This window comes from Dermacentor variabilis, chromosome 7, assembly GCF_050947875.1.
Source record: "Dermacentor variabilis isolate Ectoservices chromosome 7, ASM5094787v1, whole genome shotgun sequence".
Lineage (NCBI taxonomy): Eukaryota > Metazoa > Arthropoda > Arachnida > Ixodida > Ixodidae > Dermacentor > Dermacentor variabilis.
The window spans coordinates 163,524,805-163,546,591 of NC_134574.1; the positions used below are offsets into that span (position 1 = coordinate 163,524,805).

Sequence of the window (21,787 nt, forward strand, 5' to 3'; positions counted from 1 at the left end):
TTGAGAGTTCTCCGACCTTCATACATGGACATTAACGCTTAAATTGCAGCGTAACATCTCTGCGCCGGAAATGTCTACCAATTCGTGCAACTACGAAAACGATGACGTTCCACCGTAGCAGAGCTTCGAAATTGACAGGGCACCTAGAAGACGAGGTACTCAATATTGACAAACTGAATACCTTTTAGCCACGTTGTAGAGGTAGAATTTCTCTATACGATAGTTATGTGGAAAGCCTCACTTCGCTCTTGGACGAAGACATAAACCGGAATGTCAAGAATCTCGCCCATGAAAGAAAAAGAAGCAATAGTGTTTGAAAGCTTTTTTTACTGTCACGTGAAACCATACACGTGGAAAAGAATACAAATGACGAAGATCAGAAAGAGCTGCTCCATGCCTCTATGGCGACACCAAAGGCACTCTAGCACACATCCTTGCAGAGTGCACTAAGCTCAAGAACCCCCCACCATCCCTACCCCCCACCCTCCCCAGTCCCAACCCCCCCGAGCGATGGGAGACCTTGTTGTCCAGCCCCGACCTACCGACCTAGCTCGCGCTGGCGGCTAGGGGCCAGGAACTGCTGGACGCATATGGGACCTGAGAAGAAGGTTCCACCCCATCTGGTGCCAGTGCGCACCAACCGTCACTAAGGGCTCAGCACAAAAGTTGATTCTCTCTCTCTCTCTCTGGTATTGGTCCTGCTGCGTATTGGTCTGCTTTCTTGCCAATTATGCACCCGCCCAATTAGCTTGCCCCAAGCGCATTCTTGAGTGAAAAGACTCACTGTTATTGGGAATGCATCAAGCCGATTCTGGAAATGTGAACTCAACAATGCCGAGATGCCAATAATTTATCATCTTCCTTGCGAAGGATTGATAGAAGATAACATAATTGGAATACAGTGTCGAAATATATTCGCGCCAAACTATTGCTGTCTTAGTGTTTCGTGAAAAATATATTTTAGCGAGCCACGTACCGAGGCATAGAATTGCTACGATGGACGTGCACACAGAGCGAAAGTGCGCCGTCAACAAGACTAGTCAACCTATAGAACCCGGCTGCGACATCAAAACTTTTCTTGCTAAGATTCGTTTGACCACGTGCACACGGGCGCGCACGCACAAAGCACATACACCCCAACGTTTCAGTTCTATTACAGCACTTGGCCGCTAGGTATCGACTATCATATGTACCCAGGTGGAACATGTACCCAATTATTTAGTGAAAACAAGGGTGCCGGCGAATATTTTGACCGTTGTTGCAAGTCCATTACACTTTGGTTCGGGAAGCAATAAAAGTAGCTTCGCCATATGTGGACATTTACAGGGCATGGAGGAAGTGGACTCGACATCTTTGTCTATGCCGCACCTGACGCGGTATCTGCACGTAAGTGTAACTTTTGCGTTCTCACGGGCGAAAATTTTTCTATAATGCCTGACGACTGTACGACCAGCTTAACCAGTCCAGCTGCAGCAGCTCGTGGTTCTCAGAGAGCAAAATACTATGTAGGTGCACGCCTTCTCTCGCTCCTTCAGTGAACATTGAAGACGTGTCCAACTCAAGTGTACTGCACATGTTCCTTGCACAAAGATGGTTGCCCTCTTGCAGGAACATTTTAAAATGGTGAATCTACCACGACTACTGTCTTGTAGGACGTCGTGATGGGGACCGAGGTCGCACAATGCACGAAAAATGATTGTGATAAATGTGACAAGCCTAGAATAAGTAAAGCACATAATAAAATCACTATGAATTAAATCTTTATTGATGCGAAATCATCAAATGGCTCGTGAGCGAAAAAGCCGGCGTCTGTAGCAGCCAAATGGCACCTAAATTCCCACTGCCTGCAATGGCATATCACGAGCGCGCTTCGACGGAGCAGAGCGGGCGAAACGGTGTTACGTGAGGGGAGATGGCATCGCCGCGACGCCGCATCACCAACGCGCCTCGGCGGAGCAGATGCGGCGACGCGATGCCGTGGAGCGAGACGGGTTGTCGTAGACGTGGCGTGTCGCGTGATGCGCGCGTGCGGCCGTCTCGCTCTCGGAAGCCGGCGCGCAGTTCATATCTCTCTCTCGCTCTCGCTTGCTCTCTCTCACCTCCACTGCGCTTAACTGCTGCGCGCCCCTGCCGGCCTTGGTGGCCGCTGCCTCGGCGACTCGTCGCGCAAGACGCCGGTGGCACGCGGGGTTGGCACCGCAGGCTGCTGCTGCTTGCTGGCTCGGGAAACACGTGCCGCGGTGGTACATTACCCGCAGCGCAAAACTCGAAGGACCCCTCAGTGGCGTTCAATGGGACATTAATGCTTTCGCATTCACAGCTCATAAGGAGCACTTAGGTGTACTCAGATTTTTGCAAACGTCGTCAACTTAAAGGGTGTTATGAGCTCGCGTAGCATTACTCATTTAGGAATACCTTACTGGCATTCAGGAAGGCGTTGGGTAAGAGGGAACTACGGTTACATAAGCGAAGAAGAAGCGTTATTCAAACAACGAGACAACATTAGCGTAGTACTTAAATAAAAAGTAGAATTGAGATTAGATCAACACAGTTTTCCGTGTGGAAGCTTGTAATGAACTAGAAAAGTCTGTATTATGCTTCTTGACCAGATGGCAGGAAGCAACGACATGGCTTCATTGTTGAAGCTAGAAATAGCCTGAAAAAAGAAAAGGCGGTATGTAAGCATGGACTGGCAATCCCACCTGTTGCACGTTCTTAGTGGCGTGACTGCTTGTGACGCAAGCTACATCATGGGATGCACCTTTTATTGCCACTAAACCAATGCGAAGATATTCTTTAAGGCGAAACTTTCTTTGCCCAGTCCACCGCAGTTTCGTGCACCTGTCAGTGTTTTGCAGGATATATTGTGACCTCCATTGTGAATTTAATGAAATAACACTCTGAAAAAAGTTTGCACCCTTCGGGGTGTATATTTGCTGCACAACAATAATCGTCATCCGTCTTGCCCGGATTTCCTTTCTTGAAAAAGCTGTGATCCTTACTTTCCTGTCGAGAAGGCTCTGTCATGCTGATAACGCGCATTCCATTCGTGAATTGGAAGTACCGGGCTCGCAGCGTTAAAGAAAGGAAATGCGTGCAAGATAGATGACGATTATTGTTGTCGGGCAAATATACACCCCAAAGGGTGTAAACTTTCTTTCAATATTTAACGGCGTAACCACCAACGTCGGACCACAGCGTATGTGCCGATTTCCGGCCAAACCCTGCAAGTGCGTATGTGCCACTGTGACAGAAGTAAGGGCGAATCAGAACGTTTTTTCCCCTATTTTTTATTACTTGAATTAAGATACATACAAGTAATTATAAACATACGTACTATGCTGCGTACCTTATACTATTTTTCCACATATTGCCCGCACCGGTTAATACATTTTTCCCGCCACAGCAATAAATTTGAGATGTCCCTGTCGTCAGTCAGCGACGCACGTGGCCTGCTCGAACGCTCATTGTCATGCAAGCCTTCACGGCCCTTTGCGAACTCCCAGCACCACCACCTCAGACCTCTCAAAGGTGGTGGTGGTGACAACTTTATTGGCACTCTGCTCAGTTATGACCTGGCAGGCCCGAGTCCTAGAATGGCCCCTCACGAGGAGCGACCCTTTCGGCCCAGGCAACGAGGGCTTTTTGTATTTTTTCTTCCGGCGTTCTGAGCAGCTCTTCCCACGTCTGTTGTGAGGGAGCTGGCAGGAGCGACCTGGGAGGGGGTAAGCCCTCGCACCCCCAAAGAATGTGATTTTGGGTAGCCAATGTTTGATTTGTGCAATTTTGACATATTGGGTTCCATTGCCCGTTGGTAATTATGGATAGCCAATGTGGGTTGGGGAACGATTTAGTTTGGATTCGACGCAGGATCGAGGCTTGCGCTCGCGTGAGGCTTGCGTTTGGAGGCGGGTAAATTCGCCTTTTTTGCTTGTAATAGTTTGTTATTTCCTGGTATGTCGTCGGTGCCTCATCCATGGGATCCGAGTCTGAGGGGCACATCTCCCGGTTGATTAGACCTCGGGCTACCCAGTGCGCCTCCTCATTCCCTTGATTCCCCGAATGGGCAGGGACCCATACGAGTTCAACAGTGTTTTCATTATTAAAGTCCCGTAGGACTCGCGCTGCACATACGCCTATGCTGCCTCTCGAAAAGTTGACTATTGCCCTTTTGGAGTCGCTTATGATTGTTTGCACGGAGGGATTCATGATGGCCAAAGCAATGGCAGTCTCTTCCGCTTCCACGGTCGACGCTGTTTTTATGGTCGCGGCGTTGAGGATACTTCCCTCTCCGGTCACGACGCTCACTACGTAAGTTTGGTGATTTTGCTTTGCTGCATCGACATAAGCGGTGTGCTGGTTGTTTTGGTACCTTTCCTGAAGGGCCTTGGCTCTGGCAGACCGCCTCTTGTCGTGTCTCCCAGAGAGCATGTTCTTGGGTAATGGTTTTATAACCAAACGGCTTTTGACCGCACCGAGTAATGTTGTTCTTCCTGCTGAATTCATAACGGGATTCAGCCCGAGTTTACTTAGAATAACTCTGCCAGTTGCGGTGCGGGAGAGTCGTTCACGTTGGGCTGTTTTATGGGCCTCCACGAGTTCGTCTAGGGTATTGTATATACCTAGCTCAAGTAATCGTTCAGTGTTCGCATACCTCGGGAGACCAAGGGCAGCTTTATGAGCTGTGCGAATGACGCTGTTAACCTTTTCCTTGTCAGAAAGGCGTAGGTGGTAGTAAGGGAAGGAATACACGACGCGACTGATCAGGAAAGCCTGCGTCAAATGGCAGAGATCAGCCTCCTTCATACCGCGGTGTCGTGTGGCTACTCGTCTGATTAGGCCACATATTTGGCGGGCTGTCGTCCGTAATCGGACAATCGCCTCAGAATTATGGGTGTTATGTTGAATTAACATGCCCAGGACTCTTATAGTCAGTACGGGCGGAACTGGGCCGTCTTCCATACTGACTCGTATAGGGAAGGTGGCGTCCCTTTCGGTGGCGTGTTTGGTTGATTTATCACGGATGACGAGAAGCTCCGATTTTGTCGGCGAGCACGCTAGACCATTCTGTCGCACAAAATTTTGTACGGTATCCGCGGCCGCTTGTAATGCTTCCGTGATTTCTCCATCGGAACCGCTATTGGTCCAGATGGTGATATCATCGGCATAGATGGAGTGTTTGATATGCGGGATGCTTTCCAGTAATGGAGGCAGGTTTCGCATGGTCACATTGAAAAGGAAGGGGGAGAGGACCGCACCCTGAGGGGTGCCCCTTGTACCTAATTGAAATTGTCCGCTTTTAATGTCCCCAAAATGTATTTCTGCAGTGCGATCCTTGAGAAAGCTTGTAATATAGCTATAAGTGCGCTTCCCGACATTCATTTGGGCTAGATTTGTGAGTATTGAAGCATGTGACACATTGTCGAACGCTTTACTCACGTCCAGCCCTAGAATTGTACGGGTGGCTCTTATAGGGCCCGGATGTAGGATATCGTGCTGTATTTTCCACATAATGTCTTGAGTGGACAGATTTGATCTGAAGCCTATCAACGTATGGGGCAGCAGCCCATTGCTTTCAGTGTACTCGTTTAGCCTGTTAAGAATGACGTGTTCCATAACCTTCCCCAGGCAAGAGGTTAAGGAGATAGGGCGGAGATTCTCTAGCTCCAGCTTCTTGCCTGGTTTGGGTATGAAAATTACGTTTGCATGTTTCCAGCTGGTAGGTATAGTTCCCTCTTTCCAGTGGATGTTGAAAAGATTTGTGATTTCGGTAACCGACTGATCGTCTAGGTTCCGTAGCATTTTAGTGGTGATGCGGTCCTCGCCAGCCGCCGCTGTTGTCTTGATGTTGTTTAGGACAGCACGTACTTCAGATTCCATAATGTCGCTGTCTAGTTCCCTGTTTTCCTTTCCGGTATAAGCTACGGGTAGAGGAATATCGGTGCTTGTATTAAAGTAGCGGTTTTTTAGAGCTTCAAAAAGGGCATCATTATCTCCCGGGAAAGAATGTATGATCCTCTGAAGGTTCTTTTGTGATGCTGTTTTAGTCTGACTGGGGTCAAGTAGGTGTTTAAGCAGGAACCAGTAGATTTAGGTGCACGTTAAAGAACCCCAGGTGGTCAAAATTTCCGGAGTCCTCCACTACGGCGTGCCTCATAATCAGAAAGTGGTTTTGGCACGTAAAACCCCAGATATTATTATTATTAAGCAGGAACCAGGTGTTTTTGCACCCTAGCTGGCCATTAAGGCGGTCGCATAGCTGGTGCCAGTGTTCCTGACTGAGCTTTCGTGAGTATTTCTCGATATCCCGTTCCAGTTGCGCGATGCGTCTGCGTAGGCCACGGTTGTGTTTCTGCGCGAGCCAGCGCTTCTGCAGACTCCGCTGTGCAGACCATAGATGGACCAATTTAGCATCTGGAGCCGGGCCGTCCTCCTCCTGGTCTACCTCTGTGGTCGAGTTAGCTGCGTCTTTGAGAAGAGTGGATATCCATTCTTCAAGGTTTGTAATCGTTGCGGGTTCGCGTCTATTGCGAACATACCGGAAAGCGTCCCATCTAGTGTGCTTAATTTTCACCTTATTTCGCTTGTAGCCTCTGGAGGGTACCGTAATGGAAAGAATGTAATGGTCGCTACCAACGTTTAGTTCGGTATTCTCCCAGATGGCATTGTCTATGTTCCTGGTGAAAGTCAAATCAGGCGAGGTGTTTTGACTCACGCTATTGCCTATGCGGGTTGGTCTTTCAGGGTCAACAAGAAGAGTAAAACCAAGGTCTTGAGCGGTCTCCCAGAGTTTAGTGCCCTTCTTTTGACATTTTTGGTAGCCCCAGGCCGAATGGTGCGCGTTAAAATCTCCCAGCAGCACGAGTTGTGCATGCTTTGCAGCTTTATATGCTTTGCCTATTAGTGTAGCTACTGCTAGGCTTTTATCCCTAGGGGGGCTATAAACATTCAGAATGTAGAGCGTTTGGTCCGATCGTCGTTTTGGCAGGATTTCAACGAAGGTGTATGACACCGCCGTGAATTCAAGGTTTAATTGGTTGGCGGTCAGATTTCTGTTCACCATGATCGCCGTGGCCGGAGAGATATCTGGAGCGGTAATTTCGTTGTAAGCCGCAAAACCTGATAATTTTGCCACTATCCCAGTTTCCTGAAGGGCAACTATGTCAGGTTTGGTTTGGTGATTTTGAAGCGTGTATTCCAGAGACCTGCGTTTACGGCGGAAGCCCCTGCAATTCCACTGCCAGATTACGATTGGTGCTTTGGCCATCACGTTTGTTTTTGCGGTTCCATGCACGGTGAAACCGTGCTAGGTGTTTTTGTGAGCACTCCGGAAGCGCGTTGAGTCACAGAATCGCGTAGCATGTTTGGTTCTGGCGTTGGTGCAGGCGGAGTTACCACCTGAGGCTGAAGGTAAGGTTGCGGTTGGGATTGGGGTTGTGCCGTGGTTAATCCAATGTGGGACATAACTGCAGTCATGGCGGAGCTAAGAGCGGCAACACTTTCTACCAGCTGTTTGTTTTGGGCGGCTTGCTGAGCAACCATACTCTCGATCACGCGTTCCAGTTTTGAAATTCGGGGGTCCGGCGCGGCGACACTCTCGACGGGTACTGTGGCGGGGCCTTCCGCCTTCCGTTTAGTGCGGCGCGCACCATCTACCTCCATGTCGTTTTCTGCATCCGCTCCACGCTTAGCACAAGCCACGATCTCGCTCGCGTTTTTTGTGCTGGGGGCATTACTAGGAGTATGTCCATTTTCTAATTGTCGAATTTTGTTATTAGCTGCAGCTAATTGTTGTTGGAGTAATTTCATTTGCTCCGCCAGCTCCCTTACCTGCGGGTTTTGGGGCAGCTTCTTCCGGGGCTTCGGCTGAGGCTTGGCTGTTCCCCAGGCGACTTGTGTGCTCTTGGAGCTCGAGCGGTCTCCAGGTGGCCGGGACGCCGACCGGTGCCTCACGCTATCGCTTCGGCCGCGAAGAGGTGGAAAGGACTCGGTTCGGCTCTGGCCGCTCACCTGACCCCGCTCCTGTGGTCTGGACGTTCTCGCCGACGCCTTCTTGCCGTTTTCGTCTCCTCCACATGGTGACGGCGTGGTGTTAGCATTGGCTGGCTTGGCGGGCTGCTTTTTTCGGATAAACCGATATTTGCAACTCCTGCTGCCGGTCGGGTGGCCTCCACCGCATACTACGCAAGAGGGAGAGCAGGTTGGCTTTTCTCCGTTGGGTGGCGAAGGGTGTGCTTCCCCGCAGCGCCGGCATCTTGGTTCTGTCGGTCGGGGTTGAGGGCACACGTCTGCTCGGTGCCCCAGCTTCCAACAGTTGAAGCAGGCCTCCGGCCGTTCTCGGAACGGGAAGACTTCAAACGTGAAAGCCAGGTAACGTACGAATTTCGGGAGCTTGACTCCGGCGAAGGTGATCACGAAGTGGCGAGTCGTGCCCATTCTCCGCGCGTTCACAATTGTCAGGTCAGGATTTCTGTTGCGAAGCTCGGCGTAGATGGTTTGGTCCGTTTCATAGCTGTATGCCCTGTACACCACCCCTCGCACCGAGTTGTCGGGCGCCGGAATGTACGTTGTCACAGGCGTATCAAGCTTATGCTGAGCGTGCTGCAGCTTTGTGATGTTGTAGTAGGCCTCCGCACGCTGCCGGTCCGGGGTACTGACCGTGATCGTGTTGTTGGTGGGGTGGATCCTCACCTGGTCAATGGGGAGGGCTTGGCGAACGTCGAGGTTGGCGGCGGCGCATATCGCGTCCGCGAGTACAGCTGGCCCAACCTCGGTCAGGTTGACGGCACCTTTCGGTCGAAAGACCACCTTGTAATCGTCCACTGGTAAGCGTGGCATGGGTCGACGGCGCACGATCGGAGGCGGGCGGGCCCGTCGTCGCGGTATCGGTGTTGGCTCACCCTTCGGCGAGGCTTCTCCGTTGTCGGGCCTCGATGCGGCTCCGGTCCGGCGTCGATATCTCTGCTGCATGTCCAGGGCCGTCTTCCACGTCCCGTCAGACAGCGCGGCTGGGTCAATGTCTTCGCCTTCTACGGCGTACTCCATGGCTGGGCTCGGGCTCGGCGAGGCAGGCAAACGCCGCACAACGCGGCCGCGGCGGAGGCGAGACGCCGGTTGCCCTGAGGCAAGCGTGGCGCCCCGGCTTGATCAGGATAAAAGGGCTAACTGCCAAACAACTGTTACTTGCAGGGGTCTTCCGCTGGTAAAATCGGGTGCCGGATGAGTTAGGGAAGATCCATAGCAACTTTCGTGGTCATAGGTAGCCCGGTTGCGGGGAAATTGTAGAAAATATGCGGACGGGCGAGATGTGTTCCACAAGAGAAGCACTTCGTCTTCGTCTCTCGACCTCTCAAAGCGAGACAGCTTTCCCCATTCGTGGGCTGCATTTCCCTGTGGATTTCGATGGGCGTTCGTCCCTTGCTCCATAGAAAACGAATCGCACTTCGTTGCTGGTACGCCATGAACGTGTGAAGCACAAACGCCAACTGACAGCAGCGCCGTGCCGTGAAGCTACCGACAGATAAGGCTGGGCCGGTCCAAGAAAGGTGCAGCGCTGGGAATGGATATGTTGACTTTCCATTTGTAGCTGTAATTTGGCAAAAAAATAGGGGGCAAATAGTTTCTGATTCGCCCTCGCATATTAGATGTGTGTAGCGTTCTTCTCTCTGAATACCTTTCTCAACACCATACTTAGTCTAGTGTAGTTCTTAGTGTAATACATAATATTAAGTGCTGCTGCTTCTTCGTCTTCTTCCTTCGCTTCTTTACCAAATAGCCCACACACAAGGCAGCACTCGTATGACGAATTGGCCTGTGCATAGCTCCATCTGCAGTACCCCTACAAATATGCTGATGCCCAGCTCTGTTTTCTCCGGAATGACGAAGTGAAACGACAAGCGGTAGCTAAATATCCCAACTGTAACAAGCATATGTTTTTAGAAGTGAATTTCTTTATTAAATCGAAGCCTTGTAAGCCTTCTTTCTCGCTGACTGGCGCGTGTGCTCGTTCGGTATCTTGACGATTAAGATGGGCTGATCTTCGACTTTGAGGAATAGTAGAGACAGCTGATCCCGGAGAAGTGACGAAAAGCGCATTTATCCAAAAAAGCGGTGTAATACACGGTCGCGTTGATCACGTGGGTCGCGCAATGGAAGTTTGCTGTGTCTTGTTGATAAGCCGCGTGGCACGCTATCGCTGGGCAGCAGCGCGCGCTGTAGAAGTTGAAAAAATTTATAGCTTGTAAATGAAAGTTTCCCGAAAGTTTCGCATCATATGAATACGAAAACTTGTCTTCAATCTGCATAATTGTTTTTAACCTAGTATATTCGTGTACTCGATGTATGAAACAAAATAGCAAACTGCTTTACGTTGCGTGTTTCAGTGGGTGGTTCAGCAAGCGACATAACGAGGACGGTATTTGAGTCCCAGCAAGGCGGAAAGAAAGGTGAGTACACCTGCAGCTCCTTTGCAAAGATGAACCATGCAGAATGCCTCATAGTGTTCGTGTTAGATTAAATCATTTTTTTCCCGAACAGTCGGTCACGGACAAACAGCCAGCCTATTTCAGGTTTACATGTGCTGACTCCCAACAAAAATTAATCGCAAAGGCGGCCGCCCGCTGGGTGTGCAGGGCATCTGGTCGCGTCGGTACGGTTGCACCAATCCAGTTGCGTCAGTATCCAGCGGCTTCATTCACGGCGTTCGTTGGAGCGTCCGCGCATATTTGAGCTTTATTACGAGAAAAGAGTGCAGTAGTAACGTCTACAAAATTTTCAGTAGTGTTTTCGGCCCGGCTGAGTATGGGTCGATCTATATAAGCGAGCTGTGGAAAACCATAGCGGCCTTCATTGTCTATAGAAGCTTGTTCGGAGGGCCCCTCCTGAGAACAGAACCAATGGTTCGAAACAATTACTGTGAGCACACTGGCAGTTTTTAATCACGTACGAACAACGTCACAAACGTAAAACGAGCACCTCGAAGTTTTACAAACGAATGCTGGGGCAAGACACGCGTGCTGTGGACCGCATACGAGCAGTCGTTGAATAGCATTGCTACAAATCCAGCGGAAGCTCACTTGCGCCTGATTACGCATTGACGAACTGCTTACATGCTTCTGCAGCAGTCAGATAGCTATCCTTCATTATACAATGTGCGCGGACACTGTACATCTGCGCAGGTATTTCTGCTTGGCTACTAGTAAGCTCACACCGAGTAGTAGTTCATATATAGAGAGCCTCTCGCCCGCACTTTCAAGATACATTTTCTTATTGCAGATTGTCGATTCAGTTCTATATGATTGATTTCTGCTTGCGTTCCTCCTATCCACATTTACTATATCGCTTCCTTACGACAGTGAAATTCATCTAAGAAAGCTAGCTATTGGCGAGTTGTCCAACACAGTTGTTAGAAGTATGAGAGAGCGATGAAGCTATGCAGAAGACACACGTTGTAAAATAGGGCACGTTTAGATAGCGTTGAAACGAGGAATACTCATTTAAAGAAGTGCTATTGACGTGCATATTCAGGTTAGTTTTAAAGCGAACAGCTTCCTTAGGGTCTTTGAAGCGCATCTACTTTTGCGTGATAGCTTTGTGGGAGTCTGAAGGTTTATATGCCAGCACGGAGCACTAGGAAAAAAAGACCGCGCCTCTTCTTCACCCTTCCGCATCTGCCCCCTAGGGCGGGGATGTAAGAGGAGGGGCTCCAGAAGCCGGAGACGAGGAGGGCTGTCTTTCCCGAGCGCTTAAACATGAGCTGGTATCGCGCAGAACAGCCTACTTTTACTGTTCTCATTCTACCTTTTATTTTTAACCCACCTACCCTTTCCACAAACACCGCGCCTCAGGTTTTCACCAATGTGCGAGACAGTAACCGCAGTTTCCATCTTTCCTTATGGCCCCCCAGGCCCCCCATCTCTCTCTCTCTTTCTCTCTCTCTGTGTGCGTGCGTGCGTGTGCGTGCGTGTGCGTGTGAGTCCGTGTGCGTGCGTGTGCGTGTGAGTCCGTGTGCGTGTGCGTGCGTGTGCGTGTGAGTCCGTGTGCGTGCGAGTGCGTGTGAGTGCGTGCGCGTGCGTGCGCGTGCGTGCGTGCGCGTGCGTGTGTGCGTGCGTGTGCGTGCGTGCGTGCGTGTGCGTGCGTGCGTGTGCGTGCGTGTGCGTGCGTGCGTGTGCGTGCGTGCGTGCGTGCGTGCGTGTGTGTGTGTGCGTGCGTGTGTGTGTGCGTGCGTGCGTGCGTGCGTGCGTGTGCGTGCGTGCGCGTGTGTGCGTGTGCGTGTGTGCGTGCGTGTGTGTGCGTGTGTGTGTGTGCGTGCGTGTGTGTGCGTGCGTGCGCGCGCGCGTCTCATGCCGCATATGAACATTCAGACGTCTTACAGCTCTCGCGCGACAGCACGTGGGTTTCATAGACGGACGTGTGTCTCCGACGGCGGGAATGGAACGCGGAAGTCTCCTTCCACGCCGGCGCTTGCGCCACTGGCAACGACACATATGGGATGAATCGGCCTATATGTATAACCCCAAATATGGCGCTTCGTGGCTCTATTCCCTGCAGAAATTACAACACTATACAACAAATCCTGCCTAAATATCCTCGATGCAACATGTTTACTCCTTCGAGATCACCATTGCGTTAACAAAGAAAATTGCTTTCTAGAAACGTTTGGCTATTCACTTACATTGACAATCATTGACTGTTTTTTTCTTTTCTCTCACTCTCTTTCTCTTTTTATGCCCCTACTCCTTTCACCCGTGCAGGGTAGCCAACCGGAACTACCTCTGGTTAACCTCCCTGCCTTTCTATGCATCCTTTTCTCTCTCTCTCTCTCTGTCCTGACAATTATCTTTGATAGTTTCTGCACAATTTCTTATTACTTGAGTCGTCGAGAACAAGACGGAGTCATGTGCACATGGTGAGGCATTCTCTTTCTTGCACGAGACATAAGTAGGTAACGATGGTGAGGTGCCTTCCAACCGGGAATACATGAATGACTGGTAGTATCGTGTAATACTATGCTTCCGCTGATGAAATGTTTTCAAATATCAGAACGTTACTTATAATATGTTACAGTATATTATTAACTCAGGTGCAGGTGTCGGTGCATTAATGCATACTTATGTTCCTTATTTATCATTTCAATATGTCCGTTTCAAGACCGTCGGTGGTTATAGAGCTCCGAAATTTCATTGCTAATCGATTTAAAGCGCTTAAGCACAATGAACTGCGTACTATACATCCTTTAAAGTTCAGTTGAGTTGAGTGGTTGTAGGCTACTGGTGGGATTAGCCTTGCTGTTGCTGCCGGCAATTGCTCCACCGTAGCGACACTTAAAATACATAAATAATATAAATCAGACACGGACCTCACAACTACACATAGTCACTCCTAAGGTCACCATGTGGAGGCCAAATCCGTGTCCTGCAGGTAATTTAAATGAAGGGGCGTTGTCTCCATTATGTTCAACGTGTGGTGTGTGCGGTGACATAGAACATTACCTTGTGTGTTGTACTCTATAACGCGGAAAGGAGTGTGTTATTCGGGTCCCTCAAGAAGACAGTAATTCCTCACAGTTCTCTTCAGGACATTGTTTTCCCGCGTGGGAACCAGTTAGGTACATCCTTTAAACTTTGTGAGCTATATGCAGGGTTTACAATAAACCAATGTCCACGGAGCGCTGAAAGAAGCCCTCCCCGCGTTACAAATACATAGAATGAGAATAACAGTGATATAATTGATATTGACACAATATTGACGACAGAAGAATGCAGAGGGCTGTGGCTGGTTGTTAGGTACTGGCAGAGTAAAACAATTCATTTGGTTTGCCCAAACAAAAGGCATTCTGGTAACTACAGAGCTACGGCGGTTAGCTCATGGACCAATGTGGCTACACCACGAGAAGGTGACTTTCTTTTGCAGAGCAAGTTAATTTATTGTATTGTAAACATTTATGAGCCGTTATCTAATCGAAAAAGATAAACAAGAGGCTTTTTTGCGATAATGCCCTATAATTTACTATTCTGGTTGTATTGGAGGCCTCGAATATTCGTACTTGTATCGCAATATACCTACGAGCTTCCTCAACACCATCAATTACAATTTTCGTAACAAAATTTTGCATTTTAGTGTCATATGTGTGTATGGTTTCCTATATATAGCCCTATATTTTCTATATATAGTCTTAAAGAAATGGTTAGCAAAGAGTGCGGCAAATTTAAATAATACTTGACGCGGTAGATTAGCGCCTATGGTGTATCGCTGCTAAGCACGAGGTCGCGGGGTTGAATTCAGGCCGCGACGGTCGCATTTCGAGTGGGCTAAATACAAGAACGCCCGTGTCCCGTGCATTCGGGGCGCATTAAAAAACCCCGGGTGGTATAAATTATTCCGTAGACCCCCACTACAGCGTGCCTCATAATCAGATATTGTTTTTGGCATTTAATATCCCCGAATTAATTTAGTTTCGTTTTCATTGACCGTAAAATCGACAACGTTGATTGCAAGTTCGTAAGAAAATACGTTTTGGCATTGCGTACAAATAGAAGCGTACAACAATGTTGTTTGCTGCGTAACTCCTGCGAAGGCACATTGAACATGAAAGTGTTTTATACCAAGCTTCGGCAGAAATCTCTAACATACACATACGTCACGCAATCGCTATCACGCAAGTCCACGACATGGCGATACGTTGGTGTTTTGTGCCTATGAAATGGTTAGTAAAGTGGGCACAGAAAGGTTTGCTTTATTAAATAAATTGTGTTCCTCAAGACGTATGTTTATTGTAGGTTGTATTTAGGTACCATTGGTTATATCACTGAGTAAGTCTGTAGAAAAAAAAAATGGCCCGATAACTGGACATCTGTAGGGATAGCATAAATGGTGGTGCTTAGAAGTGCTTCGCGATCTAACTCGTTTGGCGTCCATGGCTGACGGCGTTTCTCGCCCGTTCCTGGCGCTTTCGTGAAGGTGATTCCTGACCCCCATCAGCGCTCGGTGTTACCGTGGCGGCCCACTTTCGAACATGTGCATATAGGACATTCGAACAGTGTATTTGTGGCAGGGGACAAACACCCCTTTCTAAACGTTGAGGTCTCTTAATAACCGAGCGCGTTCGTACCTATTTACCAGCAGGTATCCGGTGGCAGCTCTACTATCTACGGCGGATTCTCCTCAAGAAGGTCGTCTGTCGTTGGACAAAAGGCGCCCAGTGAACGCGGACATATTCTCCGTAGGTCCTTTTTTCGAGATGCGCACCCCTACAAGTAGCCGAGGTCCAGGCCGGGGGACATCTCTACAGATAAGAACACTTAACGGGTTTCCGACGGAATGAGGGCGATTTCACCGGAACGATAACGATGCAATTTCGCCAAATACACATTCACCGTCGCGTCGGTTTCACCTATGAGGCCTGGTAGCCTCCGGGGTGCTGTTTACGCTGTGCAGCAGCACATGTCTGGTGTGGTTGCTATTGCTGTCGTTGATTGGGGGTAAATTGCAAGTAATAAAAGAGTGCGCAGATTTATGATATGTCTGGGGATATAATTTTGCACTTGTGAATATGCAACGCAGCTGCCACTGCTTCTTGGAACACACCTTTTACTTTCGTGTTATGACGAATTCCTGCGAAACATGGATAACCCTTGTTTTTTTTTCCTTTTATGCACTAACCTTGTCGATGTACACGCTTAGATACGGATAATGGCAATGGCGATGAAGAGGGTGGTGACAAGGCGTCTGGCAAGGAAGATCGCAAGGCAGATGACAAGGCCGCTGGCAAGGCGAATGGCAACGGGAATAGCAGCCGGCAATCCAGAAAGCCTAAGTGAAGTGCAGAAACAGGTATGTGTATCGTATCGTGGGCTTATACGTTGCTTACATGTTGTTTACACGACAAAAAGTGCGCATAGACTAGAAAAATGAGCCGTATTTTGTAATTGAGTGAGTTTGAATACTCACCCCTGTATACGCCATTTAATGTACCAAACACAATGTTCACCACCGGTTGTTCTTCTAAATATTTTCTTTAGCCAGCTTATTTACTTTGTGCATAAAACAAATAATAGAGAGGCCCCATCTAAGTATTCATTGAAGTATGTGCGAATTTGGCCTAAAGTAGACTGTGTCATGGGTTGGAGAGTGTATACGGCAGGCAACTCCTGAGTGGAAGCTTACTACTGTCGTTGCACAATCACTGCATTCTATCGGTGCTGATATATAAGGCCGAAGCTTGGAGGTTAGCAAAGAAGCTCGATAACAATTTAAGGACCGCGCAATGAGTGATGGAACGACAAAAGTTAGGCCTAACATAAAGCGACAGTACGCGAGCGGTGCGGATCAGAGAACAAACGGCTAACGGCGATAACCGATATTCTAGTTGATACTAAGAGAAAAAAAGGGAGCTGGACAGGCCACGTAATGCGCACGATGGATAACAGGTGGACCATTAGATTTACAGAATGGGTGCCAACAGAAGGGAAGCGCAGTCGAAGGCGGCAGAAAATTAGGTAAAGTGATGACATTAGAAAATTCGCAGGCATGAGTTGAAATCGAATGGCGCAGGACACGGGTAATTGGACATTGCAGGGAGAGGCCTTTGTCCTGCAGTGGACATGACAATGGGCTGCTGCTGCTACTGCTGATGATGATACTGTGTTATTGCTGTTTAGGATGACAAAACCGTCCTTGCGAGAAAGCGTTGAGCCATTATATTTCAAAAATTTTTGTGAACCGACGCACTGTGGTAATCAATGTTGTGCGAATGATTTTGCAGAAAGCTGGCTATCCAGCTTTCTATTGGATTTTGCAAAATCGTGGCACATAGTGTGACGCGTCCGTGCACATGAAATTTTCCGTGCGATTACAACGGCAAGGAGACTGCTCGACGAAGGCAAAGGCATAGAGATGACGACGAGGGGTTTATGACGACGTCGATGGTACGATGACTATGACGTTACGATGATGGCGATGACATTATGGAGACGATGATGGCATGTCGACTGATTTAAAGTCCTTCAACGACGAAGAATTACAAGATACGCTTATTCCCAATGTATTGAACTGGGCAAACGGAAAGCGTTGCAATCTCACACAAGGTCTCATGAGTGAGAAAAGAAAATCATAAGGGAAAGGCAGGTAGGTTAACCTAGCCGAGCCTGGTTGACTACCCTCCATTGTCGAAAGGGACTAAAAGATAAGAAGGAGGAGAGAAGTTCGAACTATACACGGGTACCCACACAACGAAGACTTCATCGTTCAGATCATCAGAAGCGGTGACATTGGCTGGTGCATCTCAAGAATAGCCGCACCACATCAGAGACACAGGAAGCAGCGGTCCCAAGATCGCTTCCGTAAAAGGCTTATCATTAAAGGAACCTAAAGATGTGGGGCGGGCGAAGCTGTAATCTCGTTTGTAGGCAGCCATAGAGGAGATATTTTATGTTTTCTGTCTGCGATTACAGTTTGGAATGAAAAGGTATTCGCAGAGGAAACTCCTAGTCGCAGGCGGCACACTGCAGTTGCATCTTTTCTCGCTGAGTAAAATTGAATGAAAGTTGTAGATTCATACGTGGATCTATGGCATATAGGCGGCTAATGGTGAACACTGATGTATTTTATTTTCTTCGTGTGATAATATGGGCGAGGCAGCATTCGTTCTGGACAATGGGATCGAGGTGCATTCACGTTTTCCATATGCCACGCGAGCATCTGTGTCGCCAATTTATTGCAATTAATGTTGCAGTGCCAAGGTGGCCAGTGGAACACAACTCCGTGGCCTCTGTTCACCGTTTAATGGTAGTGCAATCATATAATCATATATCTGCCATTAGTTGTTCATGTGCGCCATGATGCTGAGCTGATAAGAGAGATTGCAGAGCTGCCTTTGAATCACAAGCCGTAGCGCGGAGATTTGGTGACTTCAATAGAACTTGCTCTAGGGCAACTTGGTGCTTTGGCTTTTAAAACACAGCCTCTTAAATTAACATCTTATATTGGCTGTTCAAAACTAGCAGAAGCGACTGTCTAAACTCTCAGCCCCACTATTTGGAGATTTCGAACTTGATTTACGTAAGCAGACTGAAATAACCCAAGAATAATAATAAACATGTTGTTACCGAAGAAACTTCAAAGTGGTCAATACAATGTGGTCGTCACAGTAGAAATGAGCGAGCTATAGTATATCTAGAACAGCAAATAAATAAATCCCACACGTTAACAATCAATACACTCGATCGCTGAGCAAAATCGACAGTGCTGTCTATTTAAAAGTACTACCAAAATATTACGAAAAGGTCTGCCTCAAGTGGGAAGCCCGATTGAAATTTTGCTGTTATACGAGAAACGGCATCCTACTGACAACTTGACGACGTGCTTACTATATAAATTTATGCTATTAGGTCAGAATACTTTTGTTGTGATGACACGATGCCAAATTTTCCTGCAAATTTATACTGCCACCGGCAAAATTTCTGACGTAACAACGGCCATGAGTCTAAAGAAGGACAGAAGGTTGCATTGGCACGCGAAAAAAATTATCTTGTGTTCATCAGTTGCGCTGTGTGTCGTCTCTTTACAGAGCCGTGAGCGTTACATTCTGTTCACGCCCTTATAAGTATAGCATTTTATGTACTATTAACTATTTCCTTTATAGCCACCAAAGTGTCATTCGTTCTATACCAGTATTTCTTCTTCCCCCTTTTAAGTTATATATCAACTGCGGTTATGTTTAAGCTGCTTCACTGCTTGACTGCAGTTATGCGTAAATAAATCTTGCCATGAACAAAATGGCCAAATTGAATTTCGAACTACAGCACCTCCTCCTGCATATACATCTTTTCTAACTCTTAATTACTTCACTGCTGACATCAATAAACTGATTCTTACATTGATTCCTGTTTCATCTTTGCTCCATGTAGACTGCGTTTTTTTTCTAGAAAGGTATTGTGTCTACACTTTTGACAGAATGCCTTGTGCCTTGGATTTTGTCTTTCCCCCTTTTCCTTTCTCCTAACCACCCCTGACAGTCCTTAATTTTCTCTATTGTCAACTTTTGCTTGGTCAGGAAGCATCCCATTATTACTTCACCCATTAACTATTTCTGCTTTTTGGGGACCAACTCAACGTGCACTAGAACAGGGAAATTAATATTTGTTGTGCGAGCCAAATACACTGGCAGACTTATACTAACTGTATTTTTGATGCGATCTTTCAGCTTATTAAGTCAACAGGAAAGCCTGGGCTTCACCTTTCCCAATTTTTACGATGACACGATGACAAGGTACCTTCACTCCCACTAACGCTAAACTCACTATGAAGAGGACAAGAACTATAGATGAAATCAAATGATTACAAGCGTTCTCTTGTGCATTTCTCTTTGCTGTCTTGTATTTCAATAAATTTTTTAACATGCGTTTTAGTGATGAAGATGTTCGAATGTATATTTAACTGAAACTCGCATTTATGCCTTTTCTCATGTAGATATTTAAACAGGTGATAGTCTTCTTGGGAATGCCTGTTTTTCTAGAACTTTTATCGTACTCGCGAAGGCAGCTGCCCTTGTCAACACATTGGCTCCGGACTGAGGTTTTGCTTGTTCAACCACTGTTGATCATTTCACGCTTCCTTTTTTTTTCAACAGGGTGTCTTAGTTAAAAAATGAGTCTTTGTTCTTCTGCGGCAATTTGTGCATGTGAGATGTTATCGTGAATTAATTGAAACTTGCAGTGTCCACATGATGTAATAGGCACGAGAACTGTACGACTTATAGCTTTCTGTTGTCTTTTAGTTTCTTTTACCGTAGATATTGCGACAGTCCCAGTGTGTTTCTTTGCAACTGGCGTTTTTGAGAAAGCAGTCGCCATTTTCTCTTTCTCTCTTTCTCTCTCTCGCTCCCCTCTATCTTTGTTTCTGGTGGACAGGCAGGTGATAAAGAGAGTTAATTTTAAAATCCAGCAGTGGGACATTCTTTATGTTTTCGCTTTAAGAATTTAAAAAACACATTCTGGGGGTTTGGTTAGGGTTTCATATTGTAGGATGCATATCCAAGTATTTGGCAAAGTAGAGACTTCTACGCAATAACTTTAACGCGGGGAGGGGAATTTCGCAGGTGACGTATATGAAACATAAGGTTTTGCTGGCAGATGAGAGGATGTTAGACATATGTGGGAGCCAATCACGTGTTGAGAGAAAGTGACAGCTAAATATTTGAAGGAGGTAACGGCTTCAATAGGTACGTTAGCGATTACGTTGTGGAATAAGAGGATATTACGACGACGAGTAACGCACATTGTTTTGCATTTATTTATTTAAACATACTTGAGGCCCTTTTCGGACCCATGCAGGAGTGTTTATATGGATTATTGTGTTCAAAACAAAAATACAGAAAATAAGGTTGTTGTTGTTCTCACATCTAAAGAAAAAAAGCCAGATGACTAACCAGAAAGTCTATTTTCTTAATGAAATTACCAAATGAATCTAAGCACATGCACACTACCGCATCCTCTGGTAATTTATTCCACAATGAAATGGCCCTTGGTAACAGGGAGTATTTGTGGATATTTACACGGCTTATTGGTTGACGGAATATTTTACTATGATTAGTTCTTGACGAGCGTTTGAAGGGAGGGTGTAAGTATCGGGAACTTATGGTTTTGAAATGACCGAGAAAGAGTAGGTACAGAAACTTTAACCTTGATATGGTTCGGCGTTGTGACTGCGTTTGTAAATTATCTCGGTTGATTAGCTTAGTAGCGCTAGTTTGATGTGAATTATCTGAGTAAACAAACTTTACAGCTAATTTCTGGGTGCGCTTTAATTTGTTGATTAAGATTTTTCGGTGGGGGCTCCAGATAATCCCTGCATGTTTCAACGTAGGCCTAACAAGAGTTCTATACTGCACTTAGTTTAATATGGAGAGGTGCTTTACGGAATTTTCTCCTTACATAGTTTACTTTACGTTCAGCTTTAGAACGAATGGATTTGATGCAGGGTTCTCAATGAAGGCTAGATCTAAGGGTGAGCCCAAAGTACTTCACTTGATTGTATACTTTAACAGGCGTGTCTGCAATCATGTACGTGAAAATTAGAGGATGCTTCTTATTGGTGGATGTGATACTTTGCGTCTTGCTCGCATTTAACTGCATTCCCCAAGTCTTACACCAAGCATAGATTGAATCTAGGGAGTTGTTAAGGAGAACTTGGTCTCAAAGTTTTGTCACGGTTTTGTAAATGACACAGTCATCTGCAAAGAGGTGAATTTTGATAGATGAAGGGACACGGGAATGAATATAATTTATGTCAATGAGGAACAAAAGAGGCGCAAGAACAGAACCCTCATCCAGGTTCACATCCAGGTTCTGTGAAACGTATTCGCCTATTTTAACACTGTTTCCTCTCCTTTAGATGGCAGGAAATCCATGACAGTATGTTGGAATCAATGCCAAACGCTAATAATTTTGCTATAAGGTCATCGTGAGGAACAACATCAAACGCCTTAGAAAAGTCTAAAAAATATTGCGTCTATCTGATTGTCCTCATTAATTATGTTAGCGATGTCATGAGTAATTTCAGCAAGCTGCGTCGCAGTCGAAAGTCCTGTTTTGAAACCGTGTTGTTTTTCGTTAACGAGGTTATTATTTTCTAAGTGTGAGATAATGCCTTTCATAATAATGTGTTCCATCACATTGCAGCTTATGGAAGGTAACAATTAATTATACGCAATAAAAGTAGGAAGATACCAACAGAGAAAGGGACAGACAAGGAGGCACAATCTCTCCAATGCTATTCACGGAGTGTTTGG

The 21,787-nt window shown here is 46.9% G+C and overlaps 1 protein-coding gene across 2 annotated transcripts in view; it reads left to right on the forward strand.

The window, feature by feature from the left end:
• The window catches only part of LOC142587258 (uncharacterized), a 32,715-nt gene extending 13,315 nt beyond the window's left edge, over window positions 1–19,400 (forward strand). For both annotated transcript variants that reach the window (XM_075698125.1, XM_075698124.1), the window contains exons 6-9: window positions 1,327–1,386; window positions 10,383–10,445; window positions 15,682–15,831; window positions 19,202–19,400. In XM_075698125.1, coding sequence (XP_075554240.1) covers window positions 1,327–1,386; window positions 10,383–10,445; window positions 15,682–15,818 — 260 coding nt within the window. In that variant the 3' untranslated portion in view covers window positions 15,819–15,831; window positions 19,202–19,400. The remainder of the gene's footprint in view (window positions 1–1,326; window positions 1,387–10,382; window positions 10,446–15,681; window positions 15,832–19,201) is intronic.
• Window positions 19,401–21,787: the final 2,387 nt, after the last annotated feature.